Consider the following 13,472-nt stretch of genomic DNA (forward strand, 5'->3'; position numbering starts at 1 on the left):
AATAACTAACTTAGTTGGTCTCTAAGGTACTACTGGAAGGAATTTTTATTTTATTTTATTTTATTTTATTTTATTCGACTATGGCAGATCAACACGGCTACCTACCTGTAGCTGAAAGATAATGTTTCATCATTCCCTGCCATCCTATTTTGGAAGGTTGCAAAGTGCACATCACTTCGTAGCAACGTCACCAGGTCCATCGGACTGTTGCAATGAAGTGCTTTGTAAGACAGTACAGTCATACCTCAGGATGAATACGCTTCGGGTTAGGCAAATTTGGGTTGCGCTCTGCGGTGACCCAGAAGTAACGGAGTGTGTTACTTCTGGGTTTCGCTCCGCGTGCATGCGCAGACCGTCAAAATGATATCACACGCGTGTGCAGAAGCACCGACACGCGCAGACGCACTGTCGCATCTTGCGTTCCATTCGGGATGCGAACAGGGCCCTGGAACAGATCCTGTTTGCATCCCAAGGTACCACTGTACTCGGCACCAGCCTCAGAGTTCAGGCAGTAGCTTTTGAATGTGCATAAAACCTGGACGTGCATATTGGATTGCTTTCTAAGCCTGTCATAGGCACATAATGCTCATTTGCTTCTGTGAACCTAGCCAGAAAGTACTAGTCTGCAACTATGCAGTTGCTAGATAATGGTGCCCTTTGTTTGCTGTATTCTCTCCATTTTATTAATGTGCTCTTAACTTGGAAGTTTCCACGTTAACCATTGTTCGACAGTCTTCCCACTTAAATGCCTTGTGGCTCAGTTCTGATCTTTCCTTGGAGTCCGTCTTTGTCTGATTGCCTCCGTTATCATGCAGTGCAGGTGTTGTCGACATGAAATTCTGATCACTTAACTAGTTTCCAATTGCCCTGTTTTGTTTTTTGGGGGGCGGGGGGGGGTTTATATGATGCTGTGCAAGGATGGGAATGGAATGCTCTCATCTGCCCAGTTAATAGCTGTGCTCTAGATGCCAATTTTTTATTTCACTTTTTTCTTCAAAAAAGCAGTTTTCAGAGATACCTATTTCTTTACCTTTTTCGCTCAGATTTGTTCATGTTCCAAGAGCCTGCTTATTACCACAAAGCAATCAGGGTGGTTAATGTTTGCAGTGGCCCAAGGTAAAAATCTGAATCCCTTGTTAACCCAGAGCCTGAGCTAACAATGCAACCTGGCTAGGATCAAAGGGGGTCTCCCCAGTCCAGCTGCCTGCTTTATCTAGCCTCTCTTAGGCTATTTAACCAAGGAGGAGAAAATTACATAGGACATGATATGTTCAGGGCAACTAAGTTATTCCCGGTTCTGCTGTTTTTAGGGTCGAACAGGGCATGTGATTTGATGCAGGTATTGCCCTGCTCAGTGCCTGGCTGGGAGATGCCATAGGAACTCCCCAAGCTAGCAGGCCCAGTGGTCAGGAATGATGGAAACTGTAGTCCAAAAACAGCTAGAGACTGTTTAGAAACCCTGGTCTAGGGACTCCAGTGACAGGTTTGAATCCAGAACATCCCAAGACTACAAACCTGTTCCAGGAAGTGCAGCTCGGCCCAGAACACAGCACTCATCTCATTCTTAGAATGTACAGGTGTATCTTGGATCCCGAACGCCTTGGAACGTTGACATTTTGGCTCCCGAATGCTGCAAACCCAGAAGTGAGTGTTCCAGTTTGTGGACGTTCTTTTGGAACCCAAATGTCTGATGGGGTTCTACGGCTTCTGATTGGCTGCAAGAGCTTCCTGCAGCCAATCAGAAGCTGCAATTTGGTTTTCGAACGTTTTGGAATGTTTCGGATTCTGTTCGACTTCCAAGGTACGGATGTATTACAAGTGGGGTCCACAATGGACTCCCAAAATGTCTGGCATAGTGTTGCTGACCATAAACTGCTACATCTTCCTGTGAGGAAACTCAGGGTTTTTGTTTTCTCCTTGATACAGGAGTATTGGAAGGGAAACATTTAAGGCAGAGAAGAGAAAGCTGTGTCTCCTCCCCATCTACCCTCATGTTGCTGGAGTAGAATTGCAATCTTCTTTGGCCCTTGAAAATAGTGGCTGGATCTCCATGACATCTGGAGGCCATCAGATTCCCCCACACTCGTCATTTTTTGGGGGGAGGGGGACTTAGCTGGACTTGCCCTAGTATTCTTTTAAAATTTATTTTTGTTATATTACAAGGCAGAATGCATTGAGGCAAGTCTTTCAATACAGAGGCCAATAAAAGAGTAGCAAGCAAATAAATCTGTCATTAGGCAAAACTTTCGTGATGATTTATGCTCTCGCGCCGCATTTCAAGAGCAAGTTGTATGTTATAAAGTGAAGTTGAAAAAAGTTTGTCTCCACGTGTGACTCTGCTGTTCAGCTATCCAGGATTTTTATTTTTATTTTTTTAAATACAATGCCAAACCCTACCATTTCCTTTCTGCTATATCACATTACCCTATCTGTTTTTGTCTTTCACTATAAAACAAAGCAAGATCTTTTTATTTTTTCCTCCCCCATTTTGGTCTAAAGGCAGTTTAAAGGGGGATTTTGTTGAAAGGCAAAGTAAGATGAAATGGGTCAATATGTATTTGTACCAGGCAAATACATACTAAGTTTGAGCTTTGTAGTCATCTTGTAGTCGTATGCATGCTTACTCTGAAGTAAGCCTCATTTAGTTCAATTGCACCTTTTCAGGTATGTGTGTCCAGGATTGCTGCCTGAGCGAATTTGCTCATGTAAAAATTGTCACCTGTGTTTTCTTTTATATGGGTATATCGGTGCAAATGCTATCTTTCAAAAAAGGTGTATAAACAGGAAACATGGGTGTGAAAGATAAAGTTTCATAGTATAAATAGCCATGCAGAATTAACTTTAGCTGCTTACTATTCTGCATTCTCAACGCTCAATACATCAGAAGTGCTTCTAATTTCTGTGCACATATGAGATGCTGTGGGTCAGCGAATGTGTGTGCTTTTGCAAGTCCTTCCCATGGCTGAAATAAAAATTAGGAAAGCATGGAGCAGGGCTAGCCCAAGACATTTTGCTGCCTGGAGCGAATGACAAATCTCTCTCGCCGTCTACAAATTTCCAGTTACCATTTTACAGTCATACCTCAGGTTGAAGTTGCTTCAGGTAGAGCGCTTTTGGGTTGTGCTCCGCGGTGACCCAGAAGTAATGGAAAGCGTTACTTTCGGGTTTCGCTGCTCGTGCATGCGCAGATGCTCAAAATGACGTCACGCGCATGTGCGGAAGCGGCGAATCGCGACCCGTGCAGACGCAGGTTGCGTTTGCTTCAGGATGCGAACGGGGCTCCAGAATGGATCCCGTTCGCATCTAGAGGTACCACTGTACTTCACCACTGGTGACAGGACAACGTTCTCCACTATACTAGAGTTGCTCAGGGACTGCAGGGCAAGCTGTGTAGCACACACTACTCGTGTTTTCTTGCACTTCACCCCTGCTGCCCTCTCCCTGTAATCTGCCACCTGAGGCAAATGCTAGGGCCGGCTGCCGCGTGCAAAGTTCAGTATGAAAAGCCTGGTGGTTTTCTGGTCTGTGTAGCATCTTCATAAGCTCTTGGGAAGCATGCTTGGTGCAGGTAGCCTGTTCAAAGAATGTAACATTCAGAGGCCCTGGTGCACTTGACAGTTGTTTTCTATGGCTTCTCTCCAGTTTGTCAGAAGCATTGCTTAGTCAGGAAAGCAGCTGTTTGGAACCCCTTGAGCTGGCAGGGGAGTCTTCCTTTCTCTCCTAGGCATGTGAACTATCAGATCAACGTAGGGTTTGCAAATTGGGCTGTTCTGCTCCCTGGGAGCAGCTGGATAATCTCTCTCTCTCTCTGTCTATGTGTGTTAAAAAGACAAGGGGCCAGATCCAGTTCACCAGTTTGGTTGAATTAATTGAACTAAATCGTTTTGATTGGGTTTTGCCATTATTAGCGTTCTGACTTTTTTATATTCCATGGTGGGCCATGCAATCCACTATTCTGAACAATGCTTTTTATCGGGGAGGGGGAAGCAGGGATGGGTTTATGGAACCGGGGGTGGGGTGGGGCTGTGGCCTTAAAAAGCTTGGGATCTACCGACATAGGGACAACTGAGATTAAATGCTGTATAAATGGCCTAAAGAAATTGGGTAGGCGGAGGCGGGCTTCAAAGCGGGCTTGCCCCTACTCATAGGCAGTGCTTCGTGGCTCAGTGTAACTCTCATTTGCCTGTATTTGAATACACTTCTATGGGAACCACAGGTTGTCTCTGTCCTTGTTCAGGTCAGCTTGACTTGCCATTTGGACTGCCTGTTGTTACCCTGCGTAGTGCTAAGAGCTTTACATTTGTGTCTTGCCTTTCTTATTAAAGATTTAGTTAGGTAAGGAATCCTGTTCCACCCACCCAGGAAGTGAATATTTCATACCCTCAAGTAGGCTCCCATCTGCACTATGTATTTAAAGCAGCACAGAGTGCCCTGTGAAAATGGATTTATTGTTAAACCACTCTGGAAAATTGTGGCACTGGCAGGGGACTGGCGTCTCCTATGAGCTCCCAGCATCCTTAGCAAACTGCATTTCCCACAATTCTTCTGGGGGAAGCCATGACTATAATAGTTTATTATTTATACCCCGCCCATCTGGCTGAGTTTCCTCAGCCACTCTGGGCGGCTTCCAATCGAGTGTTAAAAACAATACAGCATTAAATATTAAAAACTTCCCTGAACAGGGTTGCCTTCAGATGTCTTTTAAAGATAAGATAGCTGCTTATTTCTTTCACATCTGAAGGGAGGGCGTTCCACAGGGTGGGTGCCACTACCGAAAAGGCCCTCTGTCTGGTTTAAAGGAGCATGATAGCGCTTTAAATGTATAACGAAAGAAAATTTGCAGAGCTGAAAATCTTTGGGGAGCTCGATTCGGCAGGATTACACAACCTTTTGGAAATATATCCACCCTAAGGGACATAATTTGGTGGGCCATAGCTGAGTGACGGAGCACATGTTTGGATTGGAGAATGCCCCAGGTTAAATTCCCAGCACCTCCAGGTATGCCTGGGATAATTTCCTGTCTTGAAACACTGGAGAATTTGGAGTCAGTGTCAACAGTACTGAGTTCGGTTGACCAAAGGTCTGACTTTGTGTAAGGCAGCATCTTATAAAGAAGTACAATAGTAATATTATTGCTGTCTAGGTAAAAATACGCATAAGCCCCAATACTTTATCAGCATCTTTTGCCTAAATCCTGCTGAGCCTCTTCCATTTATTTCAGTGAAGCTGGGGAATTGTGTCCTATGTTTTTAATTGTACACTGACTCATTTATATCTGCCTTGATTTAATCCCCTTTTTTGTGCATGGGGACAAGAGTGTGCTCCTGTGAGCTTAATTTTTTTAAAGTGCCTTTGAATTATTTCACTAATTCTGCTGTATAGTAGTCAGAAGTCAATGGGCAAGGAAAGATGGCCATGAGATGGATAATTAATCCAAAGCAAACTTTAACTACCTCATAATTTCATCTGCTCTTCCCTGTGTTGATGCTATGGATATTCCTCATTGTGAGGACAGGCAATACTGTCTAATATGATTTGGTGGGATTGCAGTTATTATTATTATTATTACCCTGCCCATCTGGCTGGATTTCCCCAGCCACTCTGGGTGGCTCCCAATAGAATATTAAAAACACGATCAAACATTAAAAACTTCCCTAAACAGGGCTGCTTTCAGATGTTTTCTAAAAGTCATGTAGTTGTTTATTTCCTTGAGATCTGATGGGAGGGCGTTCCACAGGGCGGGCACCACTACCGAAAAGGCCTTCTGCCTGGTTCCCTGTAACCTCACCTCTTGCAGTGAGGGAACCGTCAGAAGGCCCTCGGCGCTGGACCTCAGTGTCCGGACTGAACGATGGGGGTGGAGACGCTCCTTCAGGTATACTGGGCTGAGGCCGTTTAGGGCTTTAGAGGTCAGCACCAACACTTTGAATTGTACTCAGAAACATAAAGACAGAAAGTATAACATATCAACCATCAGTTTTGGGAAGTCAGGCAAGGACAGTCACATACCGTCACTGCTGGCGGCGTAGAATGTTGCCAGCATTGAAATGAAGGGAGTGAGAACACGTTGACTAATGTCACACAGAGGTGCCTCCAAATAATTATCTCCCCTCACCATGGCCTTATGACACGCCAGTGTCCTAGCACATGGCATGGAGAGTTGCTATTATCGCTTTCCATAGGCATGTGGCTGACCACTGTGAGAACAGGATGCTAGACTAGATGGGTTATTTATCTGATGCAGCAGGATCTTCTTACATTCTTAAGAGTTTTCATGCTACTGCTGTTGCCCTTGCAACCAGAATGCAGCAATGTCTTACACTACGTGTTGTGGCTGCCATGGGGTCAAGTCAAAATGCAGAGGCCGCTTCCAGCAGTTTCTGCATGATATTTGTAAGTTTTTGAATGTAAGCATTCTATAATAAAGCACTGCGTTGGTAGCAGTTGATGCTGGAACTTGTTCATGGTGGTGAGCAGCCTTCTATAACATTCATGTGTGTGGTATGTGCTTAGTTTCAGAATGGCTGCGGTTATTGCCTTTCCTGGGTGTCCTTGCTCTGCTCGGATACCTTGCTATTCGTCCATTCCTCCCCAAGAAGAAGCAGCAGAAGGATAGCTTGATCAATCTCAAGATCCAGAAGGAGAACCCCAAAGTAGTGAACGAAATCAACATTGAGGACCTTTGTCTCACGAAGGCAGTGTATTGCAGGTGCTGGCGCTCAAAAACGGTGAGTCATTTTAATGCTTTGAGATGTGGCTTCAAGGTTACTGTGATTTCCAGTATACCTGAAGGAGCTAGTAGATACTATATGAAAAGATCCTTTAAGGAAGACTGTCACAAAATTCAGACAACCGAATAGCAACAGACTCTAGGGAGACTTGACACTGGCAGCTTTTAAGCCTCAACAAACCCACCTCAGTCTCTGTAAAGTGCCAAAGGATCCAGGAGTTCCAAGTTTGTATGAGCTTGAGCTACAAGTGGCTGGAGTAGGCCGCGTTGTGCCCTCCCATCAGCATCAGGCAATGTGGCCAGAGATGATGGGAGGTGTAGCCTGCAGCAACTGGCTGGCTATACCAATATTAGATGGTTTATAACCAGTGTCATAGGGACGCGGGTGGTGCTGTGGGTTAAACCACAGAGCCTAGGACTTGCCGATCAGAAGGCCAGCGGTTCGAATCCCCGCGATGAGGTGAGCTCCCGTTGCTCGGTCCCTGCTCCTGCCAACCTAGCAGTTCGAAAGCACGTCAAAGTGCAAGTAGATTAATAGGTACCGCTCTGGCGGGAAGGTAAACGGCGTTTCCGTGCACTGCTCTGGTTCACCAGAAGTGGCTTAGTCATGCTGGCCACATGACCCAGAAGCTGTATGCCGGCTCCCTCGGCCAATAAAGCAAGATGAGTGCCGCAACCCCAGAGTCGGCCACGACTGGACCTAATGGTCAGGGGTCCCTTTACCTTTACCCAGTGTCATGGATGGAGCAAGTACAGAGACCATTTTAAGGCATGCATTGTTTCATTTTGGGGTATTGGGCCTAGACTACTGTCCCTCAGCCTGGATCTTTTTCTGTCCCTGTACTTAAGCTTGTGGGTTGCCATCCCATTTTATCTATGCCGAATGTACTCTGTTCTAGTTATGAGTGACCCTGGCTCCTGAGCAAAAAGCTTCTCTGAATCATAATTACCACCCTACAATCAGTGCAGATATTCAGCTGCTTCTCTCTTGCCTTCTTTTCAGTTCCCTGTCTGTGATGGCTCCCACAAGAAGCACAATGAGTCGACAGGAGATAATGTGGGCCCATTAATACTCAAGAAGAAAGAAGTCTAGCAAGCCTCCCCAGCTAAGCCATGACTGACGGGAAGTCCACTTGATACCCACGTGGTAGTGCTTTCAGTCTAATAGTTACTGTAGACTTGAGCTTTGATATCTCTTTAGGTTACCTTAGTTTTATAGACTGTGATAGACATGTGATGATATTTTTGTATGGTCTCAAAAGCCATGTCCAACTTAACAAAGAATGGTCCCTTTGTACATGCGTTTTTATTCCCGTAACAAAATGGTCGCTCCCAGAGTTTCAATTTAACCAGTAATAAAATGTTAAGGTGATTCGTAAAGAGCCATATATGTACCCTTTCTCTGCTTAAAATAAGCACATCTACACTACAGATTTAAATGTGTCTGAAACTAGCTTAACTGTTGTGACTTCCACAATAGAATTCTGGGAACGGAAGTTTTATCTTGATCCTGTTGACATTTCGTATTTGTTTCAGCGTCGGTTTTTTTTACCACTGTGGTCCTCCGCAAGTGAAGACAGCCTTGCCTATGCATACCTGGTTTGAGGAGTATGGCAATGGTTAATAAGCCCAGTTGAAAATAATTAAATCTAAGAACAATGTAATTGCTGTCACAGTCCATTTTATGGCTGATATTGGATGAAAGGTGGCATTTTTTCCTATATAAGCAACGACGACTAAGGCTTCTGCTCACAACAAACAAAAAAACCCAATTTGTCTGAAACAAGAGGAGTGCCTTATACTCTTATTTAAGTTTGAATAGTCCCATCTATGCCACACTCAAGAATCATTTTCCCAAAGAGACTCGTTCTGATCTCCCTGTACATCTCAACACACACTTAATTCCTAATTCCATGCACAACCATATAATATAGACAGTCATGATGTGAATTCCAAACAATATTAGGTTAGCTCTGTTTATGCTGTGGAAAATATCTACTGCCCCAATGCCAAAGCAGTATTAGTGGCTTTCTGGACCTAGTTAGATACATAAACTATTTATGGCAATAAGGCTGTGATAGAAGCATCCTTGGCTAACGTATGAGAAAATAAATGGCAAAGTAAATTCACCTCTGCCACCAACTTGCTGCCAGATATTCCCACTGTGGACAGAAAGTAGATTTCTATTGAACCCCTCTGTTCTGCTTGCTACTTACCTAGTACATAGGTTGGTTTGTGAAACTGACTGTGCCTTTTATATCTGGTGCCCTAGTCCTCCCATTAGTGCCAAAAGCCCTCCCATATTTTCTTCTGCATTACTCTGAATTATTCCAAGACAACCGCTCTTGTACCATGGTTTGTCAGCTTCCTTTCGGAAGAAAACAAACAAATTGCTAGTTTTCGGAAGAAAACAAACAAATTGCTAGTTTTTAAAACAACAACAACACAGTGGTATATTCTTCATTGTGACCAATCTGGTTTTAGGTAAGTAATTTATGGATTTTTCCATATTACTTTCAGTCATGGAGGCCAAAGTTCTTTCTAGTGATGTACATGCATGCATACACGAGGAAGGTGCGCAGACAGACCCACACTTTCTCCACCGCGGGGAGAAACTTTGGCCAGATGATTATGCAAACGAGCCCTTAATTACAGCTAATGTTTGTTGGATTGGGGGAAAGGGGGGAGTCCCTGCCTACCACACTTCCCACTACAGATAACACAGGTCAGGCTCACATTATGCAGACGAGGAAAAAGCTATTGCATTTCTCAACTTCTGGTTTCAGTTTTTTTTCTTCCTTTTTCAGCAGAAAACAACTCTGCCAGAGCTGGGCAACGCATGGGTGTGGGGAGAGGCTCAGGGACCAGCTTGCAGCACCTTCAGATCTAGCACGAGGGGATTACTTGTCCTCTTATGCTTGGACTGGACCCCTGTGCCTGATCTGGAAGTAGGATGCCAATTCGTGCCTGCATCCCAATATACATATCTGACTGGTGGAGCTCCCATAGAACTACATTTGCTACGGAGCAGTCTTCTTCCTAAGATTGAACTCAGGTTGGGGCGCAGCCTCTGAATGTCTGGGGAGAGAAGCTAGCTGTGCCCTGTGCCAGTTAGCTGGGTTTCTATTATTATTTTATTATTACATGTGGAGTCCCCATTTTCTCTTAAGGAATTCAAGGTGGCATACATGAATTCCTCATTTTACCCTCACAGCAAGCCTGTGAAGTAGTTTAGACTGAGAGACAATAACCGGCCCAATGAGCTTCCTGGCTCAGTGGGGATTTGAACCCCTATCTCCCAGGTCTTAATCCCAACACATTAACCACTATGCCACCCTGGCTCTTGACGAGATGCCACGAACTCACTTCTCTCGGAGCTGTTCTACTGTGCGCTAAAACGAGTGTGTTCCATGAAAAACGAGCAAAAAAATAAGGTGCCAAATAGATTGAATGGGGTAAACTTGTAAGCAACATTGCCACTCCCCTTCCCACCCCCAAAAAGGTGTTTGGGTGGTGGGGAGGAGTGAGACAGACAATAAGCAATTTTCTTTTAAATACAGTGGTACCTCTGGTTATGAACTTAATAGGTTCCGGAGGTCCGTTCTAAACCCGAAACCTTTCTTAACCTGAGGTGCGCTTTTGCTAATGGGGCCTCCCGCTGCCGCCACACGATTTCCATTCGCATCCTGGGGCAAAGTTCTCAACCCGAGGTACTACTTGTGGGTTAGTGGAGTTTGTAACCTGAGGTACCACTGTATATCTGCCAAGAGAATTGCAAAAACAAGGAAAGCCAGACTCCCTACATAGGAACAAAACAAAAACCACCGTGACCCCCCCCCCCTTTTAAGCATATCTCTGCATGCATCCTCCTAAGATGGGGCTCTGGATTCACTTTCATCTGCTGTTATTTATTGTTTGATGTGATAAATCATGGGATTTGAACCATGATTTAGTTGAGATAGCTCAGTTAGTAGAGCACCGGACTCCCGACCTCAGGGTCATGGGTTTGAGCCTCACATTGGGCAGAAGATTCCTGCATTGCATTGAGTTGGAATAGATGATTCTCAGGATCCAATTCTACAATTCTGTGATTCTCTGAACGTTCCATAAGCAAGCAAGGAGATAAAATAGATGCCCACCACACTTGGAGCATGAAGATAATTTTCCTCACTACCACCAGAATGAAGCAGCTCAGTGCTAACTTGTGTTGTTTTTGAAATTTGAACTGGAGAAAACTAGAACAGGCCTCTCCTTTCCTGTGGATGAAACGCTGCTAGCCTGAGGTGCAGGCTCCGATTTCAGTTTAAGATTTCTTGTGAAGTGCCTAGCATCTCACCTACATACCTTGCCTGATCCTTTTGATATATATTTCAGGCAGATTGCCGATTTGGAATTGTGTCTAAACTTTTGTTGGGTTGGGTTTTAATTTCACGGTAATTGCTACAGACAATTCAAAGGATGTTATGGTGCACAAGCAACATTGTGTGTGTGTGTGCAAGAGACAGACCTGGAAAGTTACACCATGGAGGAAGTTACATATGTAATTCTGTTACTACCAATAAAATATTCATTCTACATCGCACCTTTGTGAATTTTGCATGTCTCCAGCTTGATACACCATGGCTCACAATTAGGACATAGCCTGAATGAAGGAAGTCATAGCAATAACGTTTTGTTACATGTTTAAAGAGAAAGGGGGAGAATGGGGGGGTGTTCCTAGGTGCTAGTGGCTCCCATTGTGGATGCTAGGCTAGGCTAAAAGGCAACAAAGATCCGGTTAGACCAGGGGTCTGCAACCCACGGCTCCGGAGCCGCATGTGGCTCTTTTACATCTTTGCTGCGGCTCCGGGGCGGATAATAGCGAGGGGAGGAGGCGCATTGTGCACCCCGACACTCCTCACTGTGGCGGGCGCTGTACTGGCTGTGACGTCGCATGGGGGCGGTGCGTGACTAACGCACGCACCGTCCCGACGTCACCTTCCCGCCCGCTGTCAGATCGTGGCTCCGGAGATATATTTGTTTTAAATGTCGCAATGGTTTTGCGGCTCCCAGTTGTTGTTTTTTCTTCGGAAACGGGTCCAAGTGGCTCTTTTTGTCTTAAAGGTTGCAGACCCCTGGGTTAGACAATTCCATCTTGAACATTTCAAAATATCTTAATTCATTATTGTAGACATCTGCCTATAATAGACAGTTCGCTTTTAAAACTGCACTTCTGTTATAGCGTTGCACCATTACGCCTACAAGAATATCCTATGCTTGGCAAATCTGTAAAGTATAAGGTGAAGGATTATTTCTGTGAATTCTCCCATCCCCAGCTCCCACCCCAGCCCCCTGGCCATGCTATATCTTGCACCACGCCATGGACATAAATTCTGTTTCACTCACACAATAAGTTAGGATCCAAGCCAATGGTTCTGAAGGCTCTGGGCAGAAAGCTTGAAAGAGCAAGAAAAAACCTTTGGATCTACTTAAATCTTTTGTTTTAGGATCATGTGCAGTAGCTGACAGCAGGGAGCCTTTGCAAAACAAACATGGCCCTTTGTATCTTCCCTCTCCTCAAACATCCTCTTGTGAAAGTTTGCATGTAACATTGAGGACAAAAGTTAGCCTGGCTAATGGTGCTACTGCCAAATATTAGGTGTACAGTTATACAGATCTAGCTGATTCCAGGATTTCTGTTAAGCTGCACTATACATGAGTTGTTCCTGGTCTCACCCCAATGTGTCCCCCTCCTTTCCTTTTCTCTGCTAAGCAACAGCTGCACAGAGTATTATCTTACTACACATCTGGCTATTTGCTTTTACTTGTAGAGCAGAACCATATATCTGCACGCCACCCCAATTTCCAAGCAGTGCAAGGTTCCAGACAGTTATCCAGAGCTCGTGTTTCCTTTTGGGAATGTGGCACAGCGGAAACCATGGTGTCTGTATGATATATGGCTTATTTACACATATATACATCCTGAGCCTATGATGGAGGAGTTCACAGCACTAACACCCCAAAGGGGTGCATACTAGCAGAAATCAGCCATGGCACACACTCTGTATGTGTTCCTTTCCCAGCCTGCAACCTCATCTCTCTAGGTCACACCACAGCCCCAAAACTCTACTTCAAACTTTGTCTTCTCTGGCACAGAACCCCCTCTCCTTGCATTCTTAATGGCTCATCACCCCAAGCAATTACCCCATCAGGACCCTAGCCTGGATTCTATTTTAACACTTACTGAATCCAGGGGTTCAGTGTCTGGCACCCAGTTTAACACTCCAAGCCTTGATTAAATTCTAACACACACTGGCACCCTCAAACTCAAAATATACCGTATTTTTTGCTCCATAAGACTCAATTTTTCCCCTCCTAAAAAGTAAGGGGGAATGTGTGTGCGTCTTATGGAGTGAATGCAGGCTGCGCAGCTATCCCAGAAGCCAGAACAGCAAGAGGGATTGCTGCTTTCACTGCGCAGCAATCCCTCTTGCTGTTCTGGCTTCTGAGATTCAGAATATTTTTTTCCTTGTTTTCCTCCTCCAAAAACTAGGTGCGTCTTGTGGTCTGGTGCATCTTATAGAGCGAAAAATACGGTAGATCTACATGCGCACATACACAGGCCTCTTCCGGAATATTTTGTGTTGGGTGGGGGATTTCAATTGCATACTGGCAAACTCAAGTTCTGCAATTAAAGTGGATTTTGCATTCTTGCACATATATATCCCTCCTTGAGACTTTTTTTTAGTAGAGAAGGTGATGG

The 13,472-nt window shown here is 44.7% G+C and overlaps 1 protein-coding gene across 1 annotated transcript in view; it reads left to right on the plus strand.

Annotated features, from left to right (window-relative positions):
- CISD2 (CDGSH iron sulfur domain 2) overlaps window positions 1–11,309 on the plus strand; it is a 20,861-nt gene extending 9,552 nt beyond the window's left edge. The window contains exons 2-3 of the mRNA XM_083459381.1: window positions 6,514–6,728; window positions 7,734–11,309. Of these exons, the coding sequence (XP_083315507.1) occupies window positions 6,514–6,728; window positions 7,734–7,823 (305 nt within the window). The 3' untranslated portion in view covers window positions 7,824–11,309. The remainder of the gene's footprint in view (window positions 1–6,513; window positions 6,729–7,733) is intronic.
- Window positions 11,310–13,472: the final 2,163 nt, after the last annotated feature.

Source organism: Podarcis liolepis (genome assembly GCF_965112155.1).
Source record: "Podarcis liolepis genome assembly, chromosome: 9".
Taxonomy (NCBI): domain Eukaryota; kingdom Metazoa; phylum Chordata; class Lepidosauria; order Squamata; family Lacertidae; genus Podarcis; species Podarcis liolepis.